Source organism: Antennarius striatus, chromosome 1 (assembly GCF_040054535.1).
Source record: "Antennarius striatus isolate MH-2024 chromosome 1, ASM4005453v1, whole genome shotgun sequence".
In the NCBI taxonomy this organism is placed as follows: Eukaryota; Metazoa; Chordata; class Actinopteri; order Lophiiformes; family Antennariidae; genus Antennarius; species Antennarius striatus.
The window spans coordinates 12880280-12902406 of NC_090776.1; the positions used below are offsets into that span (position 1 = coordinate 12880280).

The 22127-nt window shown below is 40.7% G+C and overlaps 1 protein-coding gene across 2 annotated transcripts; it reads right to left on the reverse strand.

Annotated features, from left to right (window-relative positions):
* Positions 1–4049: 4049 nt before the first annotated feature.
* cdh16 (cadherin 16, KSP-cadherin) lies at positions 4050–22115 on the reverse strand. Of its 2 annotated transcripts, XM_068335968.1 has the most exons (18): positions 21994–22115; positions 21492–21542; positions 21287–21385; positions 19805–19939; positions 19347–19476; positions 19089–19247; positions 17819–18015; positions 14397–14522; positions 13962–14112; positions 13126–13338; positions 12147–12223; positions 9773–9964; positions 7535–7776; positions 7286–7416; positions 6853–7092; positions 4980–5096; positions 4722–4838; positions 4050–4448 (listed from the first exon to the last, which is right to left on the reverse strand). In XM_068335968.1, the coding sequence occupies exons 2-18, from the start codon at positions 21534–21536 to the stop codon at positions 4348–4350; spliced, it is 2472 nt and encodes an 823-aa protein (XP_068192069.1). In that variant the 5' UTR covers positions 21537–21542; positions 21994–22115; the 3' UTR covers positions 4050–4347. The 2 variants fall into 2 exon arrangements, with proteins under 2 accessions (XP_068192069.1, XP_068192155.1); XM_068336054.1 differs by lacking the exon at positions 21994–22115 and having other exon boundaries at positions 21492–21624.
* Positions 22116–22127: the final 12 nt, after the last annotated feature.

Sequence of the window (22127 nt, forward strand, 5' to 3'; positions counted from 1 at the left end):
CACATCAAATACTAATTACATCCCGCTTCAAAGTGGTGATGTACTGTAATTGTTAGTGTTCAAATGTTCGTCCGTACGTCCACCAAATATTTTAAAAACTGTTGCAGATAGAAAGATGACACAAAAAGCACATTACTCGGGCGGCAAAGTGGATGAAAATGAGATGATGATTTAGACCTTGAGAAAACTAGGTCAAGGTAAATTTCAACTTTTGTACGTCAGGAACCGGAACAAGATAGATAGAAAGACAAGGGAGAAGGCCAGTGTGAGTAAGATCGTAGATCAAAGCTACTGCTTTGATCTATGAAAAGTACTAGCTTTGATCTTTGACCTATGCAAGTAGGTCAGGGTAACATCAAAGCACTAGCTTTGATAAATTACAGTAGGTCAGAGCACTAGCTTTGATCTTTGACCTAGCTTTGAACTACTGTCTTACTCAAGTCAGTGCGGATTCTTACAAGAAGTGCTGTCACAACGGGTGAAGAAAATCGTGATGGTAGGTCAGGGTAAGTCGCGGGATGTTTGCAGTCTCTGACTACCTGGGTTCTTGTTGGATTTTGTGCCTAAACTTCCAAACTCAGAAGACATGAAGATGCTCAATATGATTACAAACGCATTAGACCGGGAAAGCTAGAAGTCTAAAAATGGAAAAGTGATGTGAGCTGTCCTTCATTCACTTTTCACCCTATAGTTGACTTAGACTATTTCAAAAATCAACACAAAGTGATTTGTGTGTATGTGTGTGTGTGTGTGTGTGTGTGTGTGTGTGTGTGTGTGTGTGTGTGTGTGTGTGTGTGTGTGTGTGTGTGTGTGTGCGTATGTTAGGTAAGGACTTGTTCGGCTTCCTTTAAAAAACAAACAAACGTCCTTTTCTTTATGGAGGAGACGGGCGTAGGTGGTTGTAATGGCGGTGACGTCTCCTGCGTTCGAGTGGAGGCCAGTTGTGGGGGGCTTCCCCCCATTCCTCCTCCTCCTCTTTCTCTTCAGTCCGGTTGTCTCATCTAACTGAATAATAGCATAATTAAAACAAATAATAAAATGCAAATTATGCAGATGGAGCAGTGCTACAAGTAGATTATATAACAGATGACCTATTTTCCACAAGAGAGGCGTGTTTTTCCTTGATTTTCATAGTCAATAGCTGCTTGCCATGGCCAAAAGTGACGCTGAGGTGAGTGGACCAATACGGTCAAGTTATACAACAGAAAAAAAGAAAATCAATATGTTGATAGATGCAAAAACTTGTGGGAAGCATGGGTGACAATTTGTGGGGTAATCAGTACAAGCAACCCCTTCAACATTCAGAATTTATTCATGTTAATGTGAAACACTGATTTCAGCAGCTTCATTATTTGTTGATTTTGGTGTCATAATCACCAAAAGATTTATCAAAGATATTTCCCTGTGGTACCAAGACAGGAAGTGGCTAACATATACTAGTAGAAAACTGTCAAATTTGGACAGAATATGAAATACACAACCTTAAAATAGCCACAGTTGAGGGGAAACTCGGAGCAGAGGGTGGAAGGATTATGAAAAACACTGTTCCGGTAACTGAGCAATGGAAAACCGTTTGGCCCCTTGAGGAAAAGGCGGTCACCGCTTCACTGTTGCCATCCTAAAGTGCCCGTCCACATGTGGTGGGTTTGACCCCTCAGTTCCCCAGACACTTCTGTAGGGTAATTTGGGACACATATAAGTTCAAGCAGGAGTTTATTTAACTTCCAAAGGGAAGGCTCGACACCGAGGGTCAAACTAATCCCTTTCTTTTTGCTCCCTCGTCTCCCACAGGCTTTTTTCCCCCTATTTTTTATTTTTTTGAGCTATGTTGTGCTTTGACCGGAACAGCTCTCCGATGTTATAAATATCCTATAAACGAGGAGTGGGTGCGTACGCTATCAGCAGCATTATTTGTATGTTTGATGAGTCACTGGACACGGAAAATAACCAGTTGAGGAAACATGATGTTTATGAATATGTAAATGTGGTTATTTTTAGATTTTTCATAACGTTTCTGCTCCATTGCTGACATTTGTCCTCCTTGTTAGAACAGTTCAGACAGAGAACATCTGAAATTGGGGGTTTTGGCTTATCTGACAACAGTCTGCATTTGTGACACATTGGATATTGGAAAAAGGCATTCTCTGAACCGAACAAAATAATGCAAACACTTTGTTGATTTGAAATATATGCTCAAAAGTCATGAGGTCAGCTAATAAAATTGTTTTAGCTGATTTTGTTTTTCTCCACTCTGTTTTCACCGATATGAATACACGTAAAGGTTCTTAGGTTGTAAAAACCGTTGGGGTCTCAAGGTTGGATACAATTGTCATGTTATTGCTAAATGACTTTAATTTAGCATTTTTGCACAAGTCTTACTGATTGATCAACCACAACGGCACAATTGATTGATTGATTAAAACAAAGTTCTGTCATTTAATCGTGTAGCCAATTCGATATTGAGAATGCTTTAGCAATATCCGGCAACATCCGCCAGACGTGGAGCAACATTAACGTATTACTTGAATTTATGTCTGGTTTGTTCTGGTGAATAAAAAATAAATATTAATGCTAGTCAAACATCTCCTATTTATTTGAATGACCCAGCTAATTTCTAACTTTGCATCTTTGCCCTCCCATGCTTGAAAGGAAGCAAAAATCTGAAATTCAAATTTCTACCTATTTCACAAAGACAGTTGAATTAATTAAGTTTTAATCAATTGGTTTCTAATACAAGCAGTCTTTTTTTTTTTAGCCCTTTTTTTTACCCATTTAAGCCATTTGTTTTAAATGTGGTGTCTTTGAGAGGGTAAATTATCCCAAGTTAATTCAATTCTTGTTACAGCAGGCTAATAGGTGACTATTTAGCATCTCTTTAATTTGCAAAGCTCTGTCTGCTGTGAATGGGAGGTTGGAAACTGCTGTAACAATGTCATTCAATGGACCTTCAATTGCTGAGCTATTTATAGCCAGACTTCGGTGTCAGTAAAGCACTGCTCGTCTCTTTGGTCGTCTGGGTCAGCATTTATAATGCAGCTATCACAGAGACTGGAGCTTGTAATGTAATTAGAACGATTTCAGCTAGTCACACTCAATTTGTTGCTACAGTGAAAGGTAGAATGGACAAAAGATAATCTACGTAGCAGAGATGATGAACACCTTCATCGCTACAGGGGCTCAGGCACAGCATCATATAGATAAGTCATTCAGAATAATATTTGTATTTCTTCTCATTCATGGTTTTTCATCATTCTTGATGTGACTTGTATCTATCCATCCTATAGCATAGCAATTTAACAGCCTGATGTATTTAATCCTTTAAAGCCTTTCAGGATTTTGAGACTTCTACATATTTTGATATTTTCTTTCCTTGAAAAGCTGATGTATGCATTTGCATGATGCATGCAAAAAATTTCCAGATTATGCAAAAAATTATGCAAATTAAAGCTCATACATACAAATCAATTTTAATTTTTTTTTGACAACTCTGTCAAAAAAATTTTTCCTAAAAATTGATTTTATTGTCCCGGTGTCCGCGTGGGTTCTCTCCGGGTTCTCCGGCTTCTTCCCACCTCCAAAAGCATGCACTTCAGGTTGATTGGCCGGTCCCAAATTGCCTGTAGGAATGAGTGTATGTCTGCGTGTTTGTATGTCTTTGTATGTGGCTCCGCGGTGCACTGGCGTCGTGCCCGTAGTGTCCCCCACCTCATGCCCTATTCCAGTTGGGATAGGCTCCAGCTCCCCGTTACCCGCTACGGCGACTACAGCGGCGGTACATGAAAATGAATGATTTTATTGTCAATTAGTTCAAGACTCAACCTTTAAAGGGTTAATTCACAAGAATAATTGGATTAAGATGTGAAATTTTGGCATTGCCACAAAATATTTTCAAAATAAAATCTCGAGAATTTACAAATTTTTATAAGTTTCCAATGCAGCGTTGAATAAAACGACTTATAGACTCAACACTAAGAGTCATGACTTTTTTCCCCAAAAAAACCCAAAAGATTTATGGTGACAATATATTTAATAGAATATAATGACTTGAAACGTTTTAACACTTCAGTTTTTGGATACAAATGAACAGATGCATAGGAATAACAAAACTAAAAACATAACAAAATATCATGTCCCAAGCACAGAGCTATGGACTTTACATATATTGGACATCATAATGAAAGGGGATATCTTGTGTTCAGAGGTCAGTGTGCATTCAAACATTGATCCAATAAATGAAATTCACTGTAAATTCATTGTTGACATTCATGAATACAGTGTCCTAAAGCAAATAGTGACATTGATTCAACTGGCATGAGCAGGAAAGCAGAACAGAAAGAGTGATCATAATTACAGGGATATCTTCAGGGGAACTGTCTCCTGGTTAGATTTGCTCTGCCGTTTGGGGTTCTGGTAGGACAGTCTCACAAATACTACAATGAGGACAGTTCCTAGAAAAAAAGGAAGATTATTATCGTTTTCAAGTCTTTAAAATCTACAAATGTTTTACATTAAACCTTGAAAAATCTACTGCAATCCAATGCAATTGTCCTGTAGCAAAGTGCAGCTGCACCAAATATTTTTATAAACTCAGCTGGGATAGGCTCCAGCTCTCTGTGACCAGCTACGACGGATAAAACGGTTCAGAAAATGAATGAATGAATATTAGTACATAGGTAATGGAGCTTGTAATGCATTCTAGGCATTGATTCGTGTCTACTTACCGATGAAACCAAAGGTGCCCAGCAGGATGCCCACTGCAGATTGAATGGTTGGCATGCCCTGCAACTGCTTAGCGGGCATTTTGCAGTTCCCTCTGACATTGCAGGGACACACCGTCACTAATAGGAGAGAGTAATGGAACAATATTTAAAACAAATCTTGTACACCAACATGGCTGTAGATCTTTGATAATTGTTTCTACGCTCATGCACCATAACCTCCCAGTACTCCCAGCTCATCAGTGAGAGCGTCAACGTTACCTGGCAGATTTATGAAGGTGCTCCTGGGTGGAGAACTGCTGTCGGAGATGGTGAAAGGCACAGTGTAGACCTCAGGGGCCAGGTATGGGATGTTTAAGGACAGATTGGTGTGAGTATCTGAAGGTCAAAAAAATTGTAAACTTTAAAAAAAAAATTAACTTATGCATTTAACAAGATTTCTTAATGAAAAAATATTTGCATGGCTCTTTTAATTTTTTTTGTTTTCATACTATGAATCTAAAGAAAAAACACATTCTCAAAACTCCATAACAACAACACATTAAATGCGTGACTGGTTTGTCCATGGAGGTCTGGAGTGTGTTTCTATCTTATCTCTGTGGATCAGTCTAAAACACAGGCCTGGCTGTGTGACGTAAAAGCCACGAATGACGAGAAGTGTTTTATCAAGCTGTTTGAACCCTTATCAGAGGGTCTTAACCTCAATGTTTTACCTCGCCTTCATTCCCCTTCATGTCGTATACAGTGCTCCCTCGTTCTTTGCGGTTAATCCGTTCCAGGAACCACACACGATTGAGGAATCCGTGATTGAGATTGCGATCTATTTATTTGATTATTCACGGTAATTTAAACGTTTATGAACCCTCCGCATACTGATATTAAACCACCTTCTATCTGCATTACTTTTTCCCACACTCTTATCGACTGTTTAAAGCACTTGTGTGTCTCATGTCAGTCAGAGACTCACGGAACGGAGCACACTTCCGGATGCCATCAGCCAATAGAAAGCACGTACGGTATCACGTGACTGCCAACTAAAAATCCGCGATGAGGTGAAGTTGCAATCGTATATAAATTCTATGTACTGATAGGATAGCGATTGTTTTCATTGGTTGGATTTTGACCGCCTGCCAACCTCGAACTGTTTTTTTGACCATATTGCTCAATTTCTCTCCTACCTGCTGCCCACAGTCATAACAGGAACCTTTGTGTTGTCATGGCTTTGGGTTTCGATAGTGTATTTTTTTCTGCGTAATTACATGATACCTGCCACGTGTGTCTCCTGGTCCTCCCCCGACTGTTTGCACCTGTGTCTCATCAGCCCCTTCCTATGCATATAGTCTGTGTTTATAGCTCGTCTTTGTGGGTTACCTCACTGAACTAATGTGTCGAAGGTATGAACCACTCTGTCCCCCATGTGGATTTCGCTCCAACTGTGACAGGAAAAAACTAGAATTTGATATTGAAAATAACTGTTATTTGAACATGACACATGTCCGCACATTTAATGTCACTTCACACAAACCCTACAGCCTACATTATATTGGCTCAAGCTCACAATATGTTACAGCTGTTACTGGCTGTGACCAGGTGCAAAGCATTCTGTAAGATTCCTTTTTTTAGCCTCCATTAGCTGGCAGGGGCCCAGTGGTGACGCCAAAGAAATTACACAGAAGATATAATTACAGCAGAGCTCAATCAATACTAACAGGAACATGGGAGTGAAAGCGAGAGGTAAAAACTGCCTGAATGACTAAATGACGGACGTCATAGTGGTGAATCGTTTGTATGAAACAAGTCTAACACAAACACTTTACAGCTGAACAAAGGGATACTTACATGTCACTCGTTCTCGATCAGCATGAAAGACATTATGCAGAAAGAAAATTGAACAATTTCCACATGACTCAAAAGCATTTTTTGGCTGAGACCAAGTCAGTCTTCACTGGCTATACTTACAAAGCCAGTCATCACAATGCCACATCAACTTGATGACATCAAATCAACTCTTTTACCCTCCGAACTTATTCCAAATCAGCCTGACCCTTGAAGACAGCATTTAAATGTCTATCTTAAGTCCTCTCAAATGTACATGTACACATATAAAAGCAACAAGCGTTTGTGGTCACCTCACCATTAATAGGTGTTAGCTTCCAGTTACGTCGAACGGTGGCGTCGCTGCGCAGCGAGAAGTTCAGTCTTCCTCCATGCTGGGGCCCGTCGCTGTCCCGTGAGGCCAGCACCAGAGCTTGGTCCTCCCAGCGAGGCGTACACAGGTACTTCCAGGAATAGTCACCGACAAGTACCGGACTGTTGTCGTTCACATCTAGGATTTGTACAGTGACCAGGGTGGATGCAGATAAAGAGGAGTTTCCTAAGAGGTACACAAGAGACCAATTCAAATATAGCTCAGCAGCTTCAATTCCTGTCTTGGGTCAGTAGATTTAAATCAGCTGCTTTCTCTATATTTCTCTAAAGTGAAGTAAACTGGAGGGTTCTGATGTCAAGGCATTAGGAAATGTTGAATGCTACTTCTAGAATTCATAAAGAAAGTAATGAACTCTTACGTCCGTCCACTGCTATGACCTCCATGGTGTAAGTGCTGTTCTCCTCTCGGTCCAAGGCCTGGACGGTCTTCAGTTCTCCAGAATACTTTCCAATTGAAAAGTATTTCTTTGTGTCTCCTTGAAGAGAGTATCTGTACGATCAAAAAAAAAAAAAAAAAAAAAAAAGGCAGTTCATTAAAGCAGTACATCAAGAGGTAGGTAGGTAGGTAGGCAGTTACACCTAGAGCGTTCATCGGTACTGAGGCTCACCTGATAGGGTGAGAATCAGGGTCGTAGCCGCGGATGGTGGCGATGACCCGTCCTGGCTCCTCGCCTTCTCTGACGGTCACTTCATAATGGCTTTGAGACAAGATGGGACCCTCGTTCACGTCGTCGACATAGATGGAGACTGTCGCTGTGGATGCTGGTCCGTATCGGCCTCGAACCAGCGCCACCGGGTTCTGAGCACTCAACACAAGGATGTACTCGCTCTCACGCTCAAAGTCCAAGACCTGTAGGGACACAAAGGAATGCTTCACAAAACATCTGGCCATAAGCTAGCAACAAACCTTTATTTTGCCTTAATAGCCGCTGTGTCGATTTATTGTTAATGCAGTCTTCTGAATCCTGAGCTGAACTTGTCTTTGCTGTATTTTTGGATCTGCTGTTCTTTTCTACGTGTTCTGACTGTCCATGAAACAAGACATTATTAAACCAGCGGTGCCTTACATCATGCGTTTCAGGCTGAGTGCATCGCTGTTGCCAGGGAGAAGAAAAGCAGACCTTGCAGGGTGTATGAGTACCGCTGTTAACTGGAAGTGACGCATCGACTCGGTGTTATCAGCGCTAAAGAACATGAGCGTGGTAGCTGGAGGCTATGCTCACTAAACTAAAATGAGTCATTACTCAGCTTCACCTGATGTTAGTACTTTTGATTTATTCTCATATCTTGATCTCTCATCACCTTCACGGCTAAAAGCTAATATTTACAATGAAAAGACAAACTCAGGTATAAATGATGTTCCACAGGCATTTCAGTCAGAGTCATATTTCTGGGATATGAAAGTCCTACAGGCTTGTATTTCCACCTACGGCAAAAGATTGAAGCCTCTTAATGATGTGGAATAATCCTATTTCCTATGTAATAATCCTATGATAAAGAATTATGTTTTGTCTGTGTCTTTTTTTGTTGAATCGATCTTACAGTAAAATATATTGCAGGTGTTAAAGCGTCAAAATCAAATGTAAGTTTGTTTGGTTAAATGTGCATGGATTTTATGCATTTAATTTTCATACAATATGCTACTGACAGATTAAACTGAAGATTCACAAATTTGGTAAGTAATGAATAAAGATTTATGCTACCATAACTTTAATTATATCATTAAAAGAGTGATTAATTTAACCTTTTATAACATGCTCCTATTCCCACAAGCTTCAAATGGAATTTTGAGGCTTGTTACCCAGAACAATTGTTACCCAAAAATTGTTTCGGGTAAAAAAAATTTTTTTTGCTATATTTCTGGTATCTCCTTTTCTCCTTATCTTGATGAGACTCTCCTCACTTCCCGAGTGAGCGGTGAGTAATTTCTATAACGAGATTTGTCTGCCTTCCGGTAGTGACCTCAGTGTAAAGCAATTAATTAGAGGATTTGTTCAAATACATTTGATACCACAGCGGCTTGGTTTGAGAAGGATGTTACATTTTGCTAGACTGAGACTGACAGCATACCTTTTAGAAATTGAAGGTTAGACGTAAATGAAAAAACATACAAGAGTTTGGAAAACAGCTGCTCAGACAGGTCTGAATCCAATCCGTCTAATAGCATTCCGAAAAAACAGAAGTCCTCGTGTGCCGACCTGATCCAGTTTTAGCTTTTCAATATCTGCTTTATCTCAGCAGAGCACGTGCAACATGTTTTAATCACATTCATCTATTCTCTCATGGAGGTTGACAATACTGTCTCCTGCCTGGCCCACTTATGGCAGCATCGGTCTACACACACACACACACACACACACACACACACACACACACACACACACACACACACACACACACGCACACACACACTGTGCTGGATTAATGGATACAGGCGAATGGGGAGGCGGTCCAGGGGCAAGAGAGATTACTGGGTATTGTTTGTGCTCACTTGTCTTTGTTTGAGGCGTTCAGGGATGAAGTATTGACATATTCTGTTCGAGGAAAGGCTTTTTTTTTCTCCTTTCCTCGCAAAAAAAAATAATAAAAAAATCCCTGAAGCTGCGCGTGGCTGCTATTCTGGCACAGCCAGCATCTGAATCAGGGGATGGATATGTGCCATCAAGCCAAAAATGAACTTTTCTTTTAATATTTGCGTTCTCAAGAAGAAGACATGTGTCTGTCTAAATCTCTTGCAACCCAAACAGAATGAAGGAAACTATTAACGTGTTGGTTTAATTGAGATTTTTTCATTTTTAAAATAAAAAATTTGAATCCAATCAAATTTACATTGTGGGACTGTTTACCTTTGAAAGCACGAGAGAGACCTCATTGGTCTGCTTGTCCGGCACTAACGTAAAGACCTCCTCCTCATTTCCGGCCTCTACGTTGTAGTCCACCTGCCAGCTGTCTCCTCCTCGAACATCTGCATCTCCTGCCAGCATGGCGGTTACCGTGGTGCCCACCGGAGCGTTTTCTGGGATGTGAAATGGCCCGTACTGGTGGGAAGGGAAAATGCATGAGAAACTAGCAACAAAGCTCCATAAATAGAAGTTAATAACGATAAAGTCAGAACTCTTTTTGGTTTCCTTTTTTATTGGAGGTGGGGGTTGAGGTCACTGGTTTCTCGTGTTATTGTCATTTCACATCGTGTTTGGGATAGTGAGTGAATTCCCTGTGCTGTCATGGCGGTATGCAGCAGCATATGGACGTACATTTGCCCCCTCTTGCCCTCTCGGTGTTAGCTGACCTTCATCCACACACCTCTGTGTGTTTGGACAGCCGTTTAATCTGCCACTCACAGATGACCTCTATAGAAGCTGCTGGGCCTGTGATCTGGCTGCCCCCGTCCACTGGGTCCGCAAACCCAGCCCTGTCACCACTCGCCTCCCGCATCACCCCCCGCCACCTCATCCCCACCCCACCATAGCGCTGCCTTCACATCTCCATGGAAAAAGCTGCACTACTCAGGCATGACCTCCTCAAGAGCATTTTCCACCTCTGCTGGTGTGTGTACGTTTGTGTGTTGCTACATGTGTGTCTGGGTGACACACGCATAAGCATGAAAAAATAAAAATTGGGAAAACCAGAGGACACAAAGAGATGATAGATGTTATGTCAGTAAAATCTATTGTGGAATCCCTTCCTATGACGTCATTTGACACATCCGTCTCCTGACGTTGCCTTTGGAGATGCTCCCGCCGGACTCTATAGCCAATTTCCTCTGTTAAATTCCAGGGCAGTACCTTCCCTCCCTTCTCAAAATAAAATGTTCCTTTACAGCTCACAATGTCAGTGTAGTCTTTAAGTGTCAGTATGATCTGACGTGGAGAACAGCCAAGGACCGGTTCCCCATTATCACAGCATGATGGCTCTCCCACGTAACTTCCAGCAGTAATGACTTTCCACCCTCCTATGAAGAGATGTGGGAGAAAAATCAGTTGATTTCTTCAACCTATTTTTCTTTTGTTGCCAAAATGAAGGAAATGACCGTCTTCTTCCCGGGGCCCGTGACGACAGCGACCTAAGTTGCTTTTCCAAGATAGAAATTGGAGCAAGAAGGTGTTTTATTATAGCCAATGCATCATATGTACAATAATACTTGGCAGTGAGAGGGCTGAGAGGAACATTGTGGTCTATTTCTGAAGGGTCTTTCATGCTTTTATCTTGTAGGAAGTCCAATTACATGCTATTTTGTACGATGACTGAACAAAAATAGTAATTCTTGTGCAGGGAGAACAAAAACTGTACAAAGGTTCAAATAGATCAGTGACTGAATGGACTGAAAGAAATAAAGATACCTCTAAGAAACAGTTAATTAAAGTTAGGAAAATTGGGAAATCTAATATTTGAAAACCAAAGTGGGCTTCAAATTTAAAAGTATTTTAAATGGAAGCAAACATATAATCATCATCATTTCAATTTTTCTGCTTTTTTGTACTATTATAAAAGCAAATAACACATCCAGGGTGTGAATTTTACTGTTTTCATCTAGCCATTCAATGACGCAAGAGCAGAAAATCAAAGCAATAGGTGTCGCAAAACTTTTGAATGAACAGAATGGAGAGAATTGGAAAATTGCTCGTCCTTTTTCTTCATACTTTTGTGTTTGTTTTTGCATGTGAGACTACAGGAAATTCAGGACCCCTGGGGCAGAAATGAGCAAGGAACATTGGCCTCTGAATTGCTCATCTCGATCACAGCAGAATAATTATTTGAAGGAAATTGCCTCAGCTCAACAGGGGCTGCAAACAAGAAGTTGAGAAAGCCTGTTTGAAGTATTTCAGCCATGTATAGTTTTACCTGTTGAAAAAAAAAATTCTCTTACAACACCTCTGAAGATGGTGATTCTTGCACCATTTCTGACATGTTAATTGCACTGGCATGGAAACTTGGTGTAGATCTGACTATAAACAGATAAATGGAAACTTCTGCTAAGAAAGAAAGAATACAGTTAGACAACAAAACCACTTAGTGCACAAAGAACTGAATAAAACTCCTCCAGTAAAACGGTGCCATCACCACAGATTAGAGGGCATATCCTGTTCCCTGCCAGGAAAATGAGATCAGTGCCCTCCTGAGCAGATTCACATCTGTTTAGACTTTCCAAATATATTGTTTATCGTGTCTCGTGCGGATTGCACCATCACAAGCTTCGGAGTGTTTGCGTTATGGTCGTACCTCGTGTTGGGAGAAGACTGGCGGGTTGTTGTTCTCGTCCTGCACAGTCACAACCACGGTGCAGGAGCTGTTCAGGCCTGTTTTAGACACCAATCTGTTAGTGATTCAGGGTCAGCACATCATGCAAAGCACGTTGAAGGAATATCAAGTACCTCATTTTCACACCCTGATCATTGAGTCATGCAGAGAGCGTCACTGGATCCCTGAGGCTAGCAACGGATCGACCCAGAGTGGCAGCGAAGCCACTGACACACTAGCTCACAAGGGCAATATGTCATCTTACATTCTGGCACAGTAATTGCTTCATAGCTGTTGCATTTAGTCACAGTCGTTCTTCAATCTATGCCCTCTTGGGCGGTACGACAACTTGCAGCTTGATTGCCACCCGTGTCTCAATTATGACTCATGCTCTGATTGGCCGGGGAGTCTACGCCATCAAAAGTTAAATAAGGGGGATGGTAATAGGAAAGCTGGACTGATATAGGTCTATATTAGGGAGGCACTATTTTTATTCTTAATGCAGTATTCTTCCACAAATTAGATTTTTTCTTATTTCTGTTATCTCCCAACATTAACTGGGGGAACTGAAGCACAGTTACGGCATCGACTACAGAATGTCCTCAGATAACATTTGGGCAAAGGTAACTAGATTTTAAAGAAATGTAGTCATAAAAAATAATAATAACCACATAAAATAAATAATACATTTCCTGGATGGATCTTTATCTCTAATTACTCTTGATGTAATTTCCCAATTCAGCAGGAAGGAAGACCAGCAGCGAGGGAAGTCATACTAAAAAAGCATTTGAACCTTTTTGTAAGCCTCGCAGTGGTTACCAGAGGAATGAATCACAATATGAGAAAGTAACAATCATCATCGTCGTCGTCGTCGTCTTTGTCGTCGTCGTCGTCATCGTCATCGTCATCGTCGTAGTCATCATGGTAGTCATCATCGTAGTCATCATTATCATCAAGTCACCTTTGGCATCCTCGGCAGTGATAGTGAGGGTGTATTGAGGAGCTGTGCCTTCCATACTATCTGCTTGGACTGAGATGACCCCCGAGTCGCGGTCCACCCTGAAGAGGGCGCGGGGACTCTCCGGGATTTGTCCCACCAAACGGTAAAAGATCCGCACGTTGTCCGTCTTGGGATCATCGTTATCGGCGGCCTGCACCGTCAGAATTTCTGTCCCTGGGGAAATTCCAGAAAGGACATCTAAAGTTGAAACACGATGTTCTGACGTTGTGTAACAGGACAATCACATAGTAAATAGAAGGAAGGGAAGGGGTGGAAGAATAAAGCAGAATTCCTGCTTCACTCGAAGATCACATAGATTCACTAATTGTCCCCTTAATGTCGCTTCCCAGAATCAGAGCCTGTTTTAAAGCGTTAACAAAGGGAAAAAAAGCTTTCATGTCCTGTCACAACACACCGTGTGCTTTTTATGAGCGTGGGTAGAAGTGAGAGTGCTTTCCCCTCTCGACCTGGCAAAAATCCCAATCTGCTTTCACAAAAGGTATCTGGCACTGTCAGCACTTTTATTACCGTAGCTTCTCTTCCAGGCAGCGTTCCTGGGAAATGTTGTGAAACAAAAATCCCATCATGATGTAAATGGGATTGTTCTTTAAGCAACATGGGTTTATCATTACCAGTAATTTATAACTCGACCATGTGTTTAACGTATGGAGTGTATGACTGTTAATATTGTTACACAGAAGAATTTTGATGATGGATTGATGCCCGACTCATTTTCAAGTTGTCCAAATATTCTTTGAGTGTGCTAAGAAAATCTAAAGAAAAAAGCTGTTTGTTACCTCGTGCCGCCAGCTCCTTGACCACAGTATGATACTGGGCCTGTGGAAATGTGGGTCTGTTATCATTTGCATCGCCCACCATCACCCTCAGCTCCACAGGCTTGGCAATCGCTCTGCCATCCGGACGCTCGACCACAATGCTAATCTGAAACTGACACAACAAAGAAGACCGGTCAGACATAGGATGCATGGATGGATGGATGGATGGTTGGATGAATGCATGGATGGATGGATGGACGGATGTGTCACATGTGATTTTGAAGGATTGTGACATAAAGACGATATCAGAAAGACATAAAAGTTGATGTCTTTAGTTAATGCACCGCACATCTCGCAACCTCTGCATTCCCAGTGTTTAGTTGCTTTAATGATTATCGTGTGCTGACAGCTGTTTTGGAGGGGGGGTGCAGGTGGAAAGCTTTCAGTTATGCAGACCTGGTCCTGTGTCTCTCTGTCCAGGGGGGCATTGAGATAAATGACTCCTTCTCTGCTGATGGTGAAGAGCATCTCTGGAAACTCCCCCTCCAGACTGTACTCTGCTTGACTTCCGCTCCATTTGACCTGGACACACCCACACACACACACACACACACACACACACAGACCAAATATTTCTACCTATTATATTACTGTTGTCGGTATGGATTGCAACAGGAAAGGCATTCGGCATGAACCGCTTGCCAATTCAAAATCTGCAGATCGCAAATAAGACAATTCGCTATGGCGACCCCTGACGAGAAAATAAGAACAATGTTTATTTCATCCTCAAACTCAGGTGCTCTGGCAGAGGTCTTGGACTCAGAGAGAACCTGATGTTGGACCTGGAGTTTACTGCAGACAGTGTATGCATGTATATATATTTATGTACTGTAAATATGGAAGTGCATGCGGTATGATTAAACACAAACATTACCACGGCAATCGTTTTGACAACACAGATATAAATGCTGTTTTTGTATCGTTGTGTGACGGGACAATTGTCCTGCAGCGTATACCTGCAAAGCCACAGCAGGCTGCATGATGTAAGCACAGAGCTGAGTGACCATTTATTCACATGATAAGCAGCTAACTGACAATGATGTGGAACAAAGAGCGCAGCCAAAACTAACTATGCAGGCTGAGGGGGATTTTCCACTCTGCTTTACAGCCCTTGACAGAGGGCTGTGCAGTGGGGCTGAAAGGGCCCAACAAACATCACCCAACAAGGAGAGGGCCCCAGATGCAGCAGCGCTCATGCACACCACAGGCCATGTGTGTCTTCTCAACACACTGTCACACACTCCTCCCTTGTTTTGGAGATGGCTGCTCAAACACCAATGCTTGTGTATACAGAAGGCGGCTTCGCGCAGCTGCGTTGGGTTTGTGGACCTCAGAGCCTTAAGGATATGTTTAAAGAGCTGATTAATGATCGCACGCTGCTCTACATAAAGTTTTATACAAAACATACATGAAGTCATCTGTTTTGCCTCTGTCAGTGTTTGAGTTTGCAGAGCAAATTCTGTCTCTCCGCTGAAGTTTTTTTTTTTTGTTTGAACTGCGTCACCGTGGTCTGCAGGGTTCTCAGCGAATTAAAGGAACGAGTGCAGAATAAGAAAATAAATATCAGCCCTGAAACCGTTTGAGGGCCACAGATTCTCGATGTAGTTGGTTATGGTGGCCTTATGCCACCAATATCTGCATGTGCGGAACAATAATAAAGAACCAACCATAAATTATGTGCATAAATAGCACATATTCAAAACTAGCTACCTGCCAATGATGTCCCATGCTTGTAGATTGGGTAGCATCATGTTTCCAGATTTGATAATGTAGCACTGGCCTAAATTAACTAGTAGTCTCCAACTAATTCTGCAACAAAATACAAGATTTAATTTGACTGAGAAATTGCAATTCAATCAGCTAAGAGTCTTTATACATTAATTCTAAGGCCTCAGTTCCACTCTAGCATCTCAAACCTGATTGCATTATATAACCAAAGTTTCGGGCAGACAATCAGAATATTGCAATAAATAAAAATTCACCTCTTGAGCTCCAGTGATGCAAAAGCATTGAAAAAAAAGGCCTAGATTTAAAAATATAACCAGAGCTTGCTTTCATCTCGTTGCAGAATCGGTCAAATTGATCATGATTGATTGATCAGTAATCTCGACTGAAATCTGACTTTTATAAAGAAGACCACAAAGAACACTAAACCACATGTTAATTCCAGAGTCAGTAACAAGACGGCACTTGTTCCAGACGTGATTCCATTTATCATGGGACACAGGAAGGAGAACCAAAGAGTGGGCCTTGAAGGTGACATAACTGGTTTGTCTCACCACCTACTGAGCACAGAAGTCCAGTCATTCAGCGTGGGAGAAAGAAGGCTTCCCCAAAGTAAACATTCATGTTAAACTAATCCAGTTTGTTCTGATAGGATAGGAATAAAACGGATACTGTGACAAAACAGTTTATGGTCAGTGGTGTTCTTCTCAACAATTCAGCGACGGAGGCTTCATTTCTCACCGTCTTCACACGTTTTTCATTAGAAATGAAATCAGATACACTGAAATATTTCCACGTAGCCTCATTTACACGTTGAGGCACACACGCGGCATTTAAATGTGAAAGGGAAGAAGCTGTTTTTCCTAGTATTTGCTGTTAGGTTTTTACACCTAAAGGGCAGATTTAACTGTTAATCTGAAGTGGTCTTTGATAATATTTAAAAAAAACCCAAAACCTAATGTGCCTACACATGTGAATCCACACGTTTTGAGTGGGTGGAAGTGGCTGTTGGAAAGGGTGCGATGAGAAGCGGAGGGTGAGTGTGGAGGAGGTGGGAACGCAGGAGGAGGGGGTGTATTACGATGCACCTACCGTCCACAGCCACTCATAACCTGCACTATGTGTTCAATTCCACATCACAATGTGCTCTGTGATTCTCAGAAGAGAATAAAAGATCAGTAGTATTCTGTGCGTGCACAAAGAAATCCTTCAGAATGATAATGACAAATTATTTTCCATGTAGTGCAAACCCTTGGAGGACTTTTAAGTTATTTATAGACGTCAAGCTGATAGGGATAATAGTACAGCAACCAAGGTGAGATAAGTGCAGGGACAGACGTGTCGTGAGAATGAGAGAAAAGCCTTTAAATGAATGTTACATTAAACACTAAAAAAGAAATGAAGGATAGAAGCATTGACTTAATTAAAACAGACTTTTATCCTGAATTCAGAGCGTTGATGGATGACTGGGTATCATCTGTGTCACACTTTCAGGGATTGGTCCACAGTTAAAAACTGACTCAGTGTGCTTTCTGACTTCTTAAAGAGGGCGACAACATTCAAAATGTACTTAAAGAGATTTTCCTGCTTTACAAATGAGCGATAATTGTTATAAAATGAGTAAAAATACGTTTTTTTTTTCAGGTCAAGGTAATCCAGTTTGATTTATATGTTCAACAAACCACTAAGAAAAGCTGCCGATACTCTCTTGAAATTGCAAATAGTGTAATGGATAAATAAGATTTTATAGAGACTATATAATCAATCCAGTTTTGTTTTATACTTTAAGAAACATCACCATATTTATGCTAACCTGTACAAGTTGATTAAAATTCTGTATGTGTGTGTGTTTCAGCTGTGTGGGAGTGAAAGTGATTACAGCTGTTAAAGTGACTCATTCAGGAGGTGGTCTGAAAGGATGCGTGGCATTTGAACAGCATCAATAATTCAGTATTTGGTCACTTAGAAGGACTCAAGAGGCACTAAAAACAGCAACGGGCAATATGATGACACTTTACTCAGTCGAGACTATTGACAGAGTTTGTTTGATTGTAAAATGATAGTTAACGGTAGGAGATGAATATGCATCTCACCTGTGAGATGGGGATGGGGTAAGGGCCTGGGAGGTTCTCTTGGAGCCGTACAGGGTCGGGTGAGGCCCAGGTGTTTCCGGTCACCTCAACAGTAACTATGCCAGTGGTGAAAAAAGCGTTTGCCTTCCCAGCCATATCCTTCACCATCACCGAGAGCTTATACCGGCCACACATTTCTGGGTCCAGAGTGGAGGCTCCTGTTGGTCACATCGAGATAACTCCTGTTTTCAGAATGATTCATTTAAATTTCCTTTCACAACAGAAATCACTTAAAGGGCAATTACCGTACTGCTAACACGCTTTAAGGACCTACTAACTCACAATGTCCTCTCTTGAATGGTGATCACATTAAAATGTAATATCAAGACGGTGAGCTGATTTTTTTTGGTATGAAGAAGCTTTGTCGAATCCAGCAGCAACAGCGTAAAGTCATCCAGCGCTATAAAGAGCTGTAACAAAGGCCAATAGTTACAGGCCAGAATGGCACAAACAAGAACAAACAAGAACAAACAACACCATCACAAAACCAGTATCAGGTCTAATCTAAATGTATTTGCATGCTGTTATGTCTGTGTTGTCGGCATCATTGTTATATCATTTTATTTAATCATCTGGGTTGGTTGCTTGGTTGGTTCATTAGTTGGTTGGTGGTGTATTTGTTGGTTGGTTACTCGTTTTGCTATGTTGGTTGGATGGTTGGTCGCTCGGCATATTAGTTGGTTGGTTCAATAGTTGTTTGCTTATTTGGTTGGGTGTTTGTTTGTTTGGTTGGCTGATTTTTTTGGTTGGTTGGTTGGGTCATTGGTTGATTGCTCTTTGGTTGGTTGTTTGGTTGATTTGTCAGCACCATCACTCTGAAGCATCTCAGTTTTCCATCAAACCTGGTGAAGCGATGGGTCTTAGTCCAGATTAGATCTCATTAAATTTGGTTCACATCCATATAAAAAACGTGGATCCAGGTTTTTTTTCACTTCATAACTGAATTTAAAGGGAGCTAGATTGAGTGCCGTTTTGGATTATCCTGAATGTCAGATGAAGATACACTTTGATTTCTAGAATTTAAATATTTCTCTTGTATTGATTTCCTTTTTCCAATTTTATTCAATATAACTACAACAGGACTTCTGAAAGAGAGGAGGTGGTTCTGCTGTCTTCACACATTCCGAATGAGAACTCCATTTATTAATTAAACTGCGACTACTTAAATTGTGACAAAAACACAAAAACAGAACTAGTGTGACATTAACTGAATGTTTTTTTTTAGACTGACCTTCCTCGGTGAGGGAAACCTCTCCTGTGACGGAATCGATGAAGAACATTTGGCTTGAGGGAATCCTGGGTGTCTGCTCCATGAGGCTGAACCGCAGATCCGAGTGGGCCGTGTCGCGATCGTCCCGATCCAGCGCCTCCACCCGCATGAAAGGGATTCCTGAGACAGGTGGAGCATGGTGAGGAGAATCCTCCACCGCAGGTACCTCCATCAATCACCAGCTTAAAACTAACTCCACCAACTTCATCCGTCTCCTACCTTTGAGAAGGCCGAGTTGAACGCTGCCTCTCACGCTCTCCTGTATGAAAGTGGGCACGTTGTCGTTCTTGTCGATGACAAACACTTCCACGGTGAAACTCTTCCTGTGTCCTGATGATCTGAATGACACCTGAAATGGACATACAAACACACACGTGATTCACATTTATCAACAATTCAGGTAACACTAGTGGAAATACAATAATTCAAGTCTTTATTTTAAATAACCACATTAATCACATCAAGAAAGTCAATTACGTTGTAGCTCAGGAATATTTTATTAATTATATTTTATTTATCCATGCTAGAATTATATTTTAAATATCTGCAATTCTTTGTTTAAGTGGTCAAAAATGAATTTTAGAAAGAAATTTCCACCGTTTTCCATCAGTTACAGTCCTTTGTGTTTGATATAGGAATATACTGTATATTATAGTTGGAATTAAATTATCTGCTACCTGCAGAGAGTAGGACGGCTGTTTCTCTCTGTCCAGTGGCTTCAAGGCGTACAGAAACTGAGCGTCCACTCCGAATATCCCCTCATCGTCCCCTGTCACCACCAGGTCACTGTAATTACTCGGCAGGCTATGGAGCTGAACGAACAGAACACAGTTCACAATTCATCAGTTTTCCTTCCCATTTCATTCCCGTGAGCACAAACAGTGAAGTGTAGGAGGTCTGGAGCAGTGGTGAGATGTTGACTAGACACAATAATGTAGCACAAAGCCTCCACGTCCACGCACGCTTTTTTGGATATGTCAGAAGTTATTTCTCACATTTCTTAGCATCAATAAAATCTGTGCAAACTAAAAAAACTATAAATATATGCAGTGTCTATGATTTCAGAGCTCTTTGATTCAGCTCTTCTGGCTTGAAATTACCTAAAGCCTGAAGGTAACAGATTCACATCATTCAGTATCACTGTTTTGCTGGATATCATGTTCTCTAATTGCAATCAAGCATGTCAGTCCCGTTCTTAGCGTTCTGCATTGAGCACTTAATTGTGTATCATTCCACTGCTGAAATTAGTCCTCACAAACACACACTGCTGTTTGTATGTGCTAAAAACAAGGACACCCATCTTTTTCAGGAACGTGACTTAACCGTTTATGAATCAAACAGATGGAAAAAATGAATTTCATCAGTTGTATATTAGAATCTTATTGAGGTGACTTGTTTTCAAGGGTTTATATCTTCAGTTCAAATACAAAACAAGATGATTCTCTCAACCTTTGTCTTTAATTTTTCGAGCATCCTCTCCCTCAGTTAATCTGATGACCAAATTATTGCTGTAATGCTTGTAAAATACTTCAATATGTTAAAAGAAGGCTCTTTGATTACTCTGCAGGAGGGATGTGGGTCCTCTAAAAGCATTAATGTTGAAATTAATTCAGGAACATTCAAGAAATTCACTTAAAAGCACCAACTATTAGACCACTGTCCTTTTCATTCATAACGCAAAAGTTTTTTATATCGAACATCCATTTGTAAGCACTCCAATTATATTCTGCTGTGGCAATGAAGACAATAAAAGAGCGAGGGGAGAAAAATACACTCTGCCTTCATTTAGCCGTCTTTATCTTTCCACCATATGTTTTTTCACACTTAAGCAGACTACGGTATATATGAGACATATTAACTGAAAAGGAAATGAAATACAGGTACTTCAATTAGGATGTTCAACTATTCCAAGTTATTACTGTATATATGTCTACCAACTTATCCACTATATAAAACATGTGCATTGAAACTGCTATTCATTATTCCATAATTTTCTTGATTGATTTCGTATTTATGTTTTGCACACTCTCTAACCTCTTTGTGATCGTCAGAATAAGGCCAGGATTATAAAAGTTATATTTTATTCTTCATTTTATAGTAGATTATGAGCCCAAAAAGAACTTTTACTCATTCAATTTAAGTACGTTGAAATGCCTTACCTTGGCCAGATACCATGGAAAAATTCCATCATAGTTTTCAGGGACACCGATTTTAACACTGGCCCCATGGCATGGGGCTAAAGTGTAAAGAATTTTCAACTGCAAAACAATAATCAGATGTCTCAGTGACATTGTTCACGATGCAAAAGGCCTGTAAGTTAGCAAAAATGTGACAATTACAAGTAAGTAAGAGATGCAGTCTTACTATAAGAGCTATGATGAACATCGTTGCAGCTTCACTGTCGGCCATGAGTTCCTGTAAATTTCACACATTTTTAAAGCTCTGTCCTGCAATCAGCACAACTCTGTCTTGTTACTGATTCACAGCAGTGGAATTCTTTCATATGTGAATATTTCACAGTTTTACAAACAGCCTGAATTTGAAAGATATCACCACTTGAAGCACACAACAATATCTGAGTCAGACAGTACTGAACAGAGTACATTAGAGTTGACCAAAACAATTTTGATGCAGGAGGTTTTGTCATTTTATTGGAGCTTTCGTATCTGTCAAATATCTCTTTTTATTGATACCTAATTTCAGGCTGTGGTGCAGCTTAGTACTCCATTAACTCCCTTTTCAGCTTTCAAAGTATAACAACAAACTTTAAATATACTGTTGCTTCACCAAATAGCACCGTTACAATTATAGAAGTTCTATAAATCAAACATCCAAAGCACACCACAGAAAATATTTCCTGTCTTACCTTCTCCGAAATGATGTGTGTTCTCCCTTTGAGAGCTGGGAAGAGTTTAAATCAGGGGGGAAACTTCTATTCCTCACACAGATTAATGGTTAACACCTTCAGATTAACATGCTTAACTAGCATGTTTCCTTCCT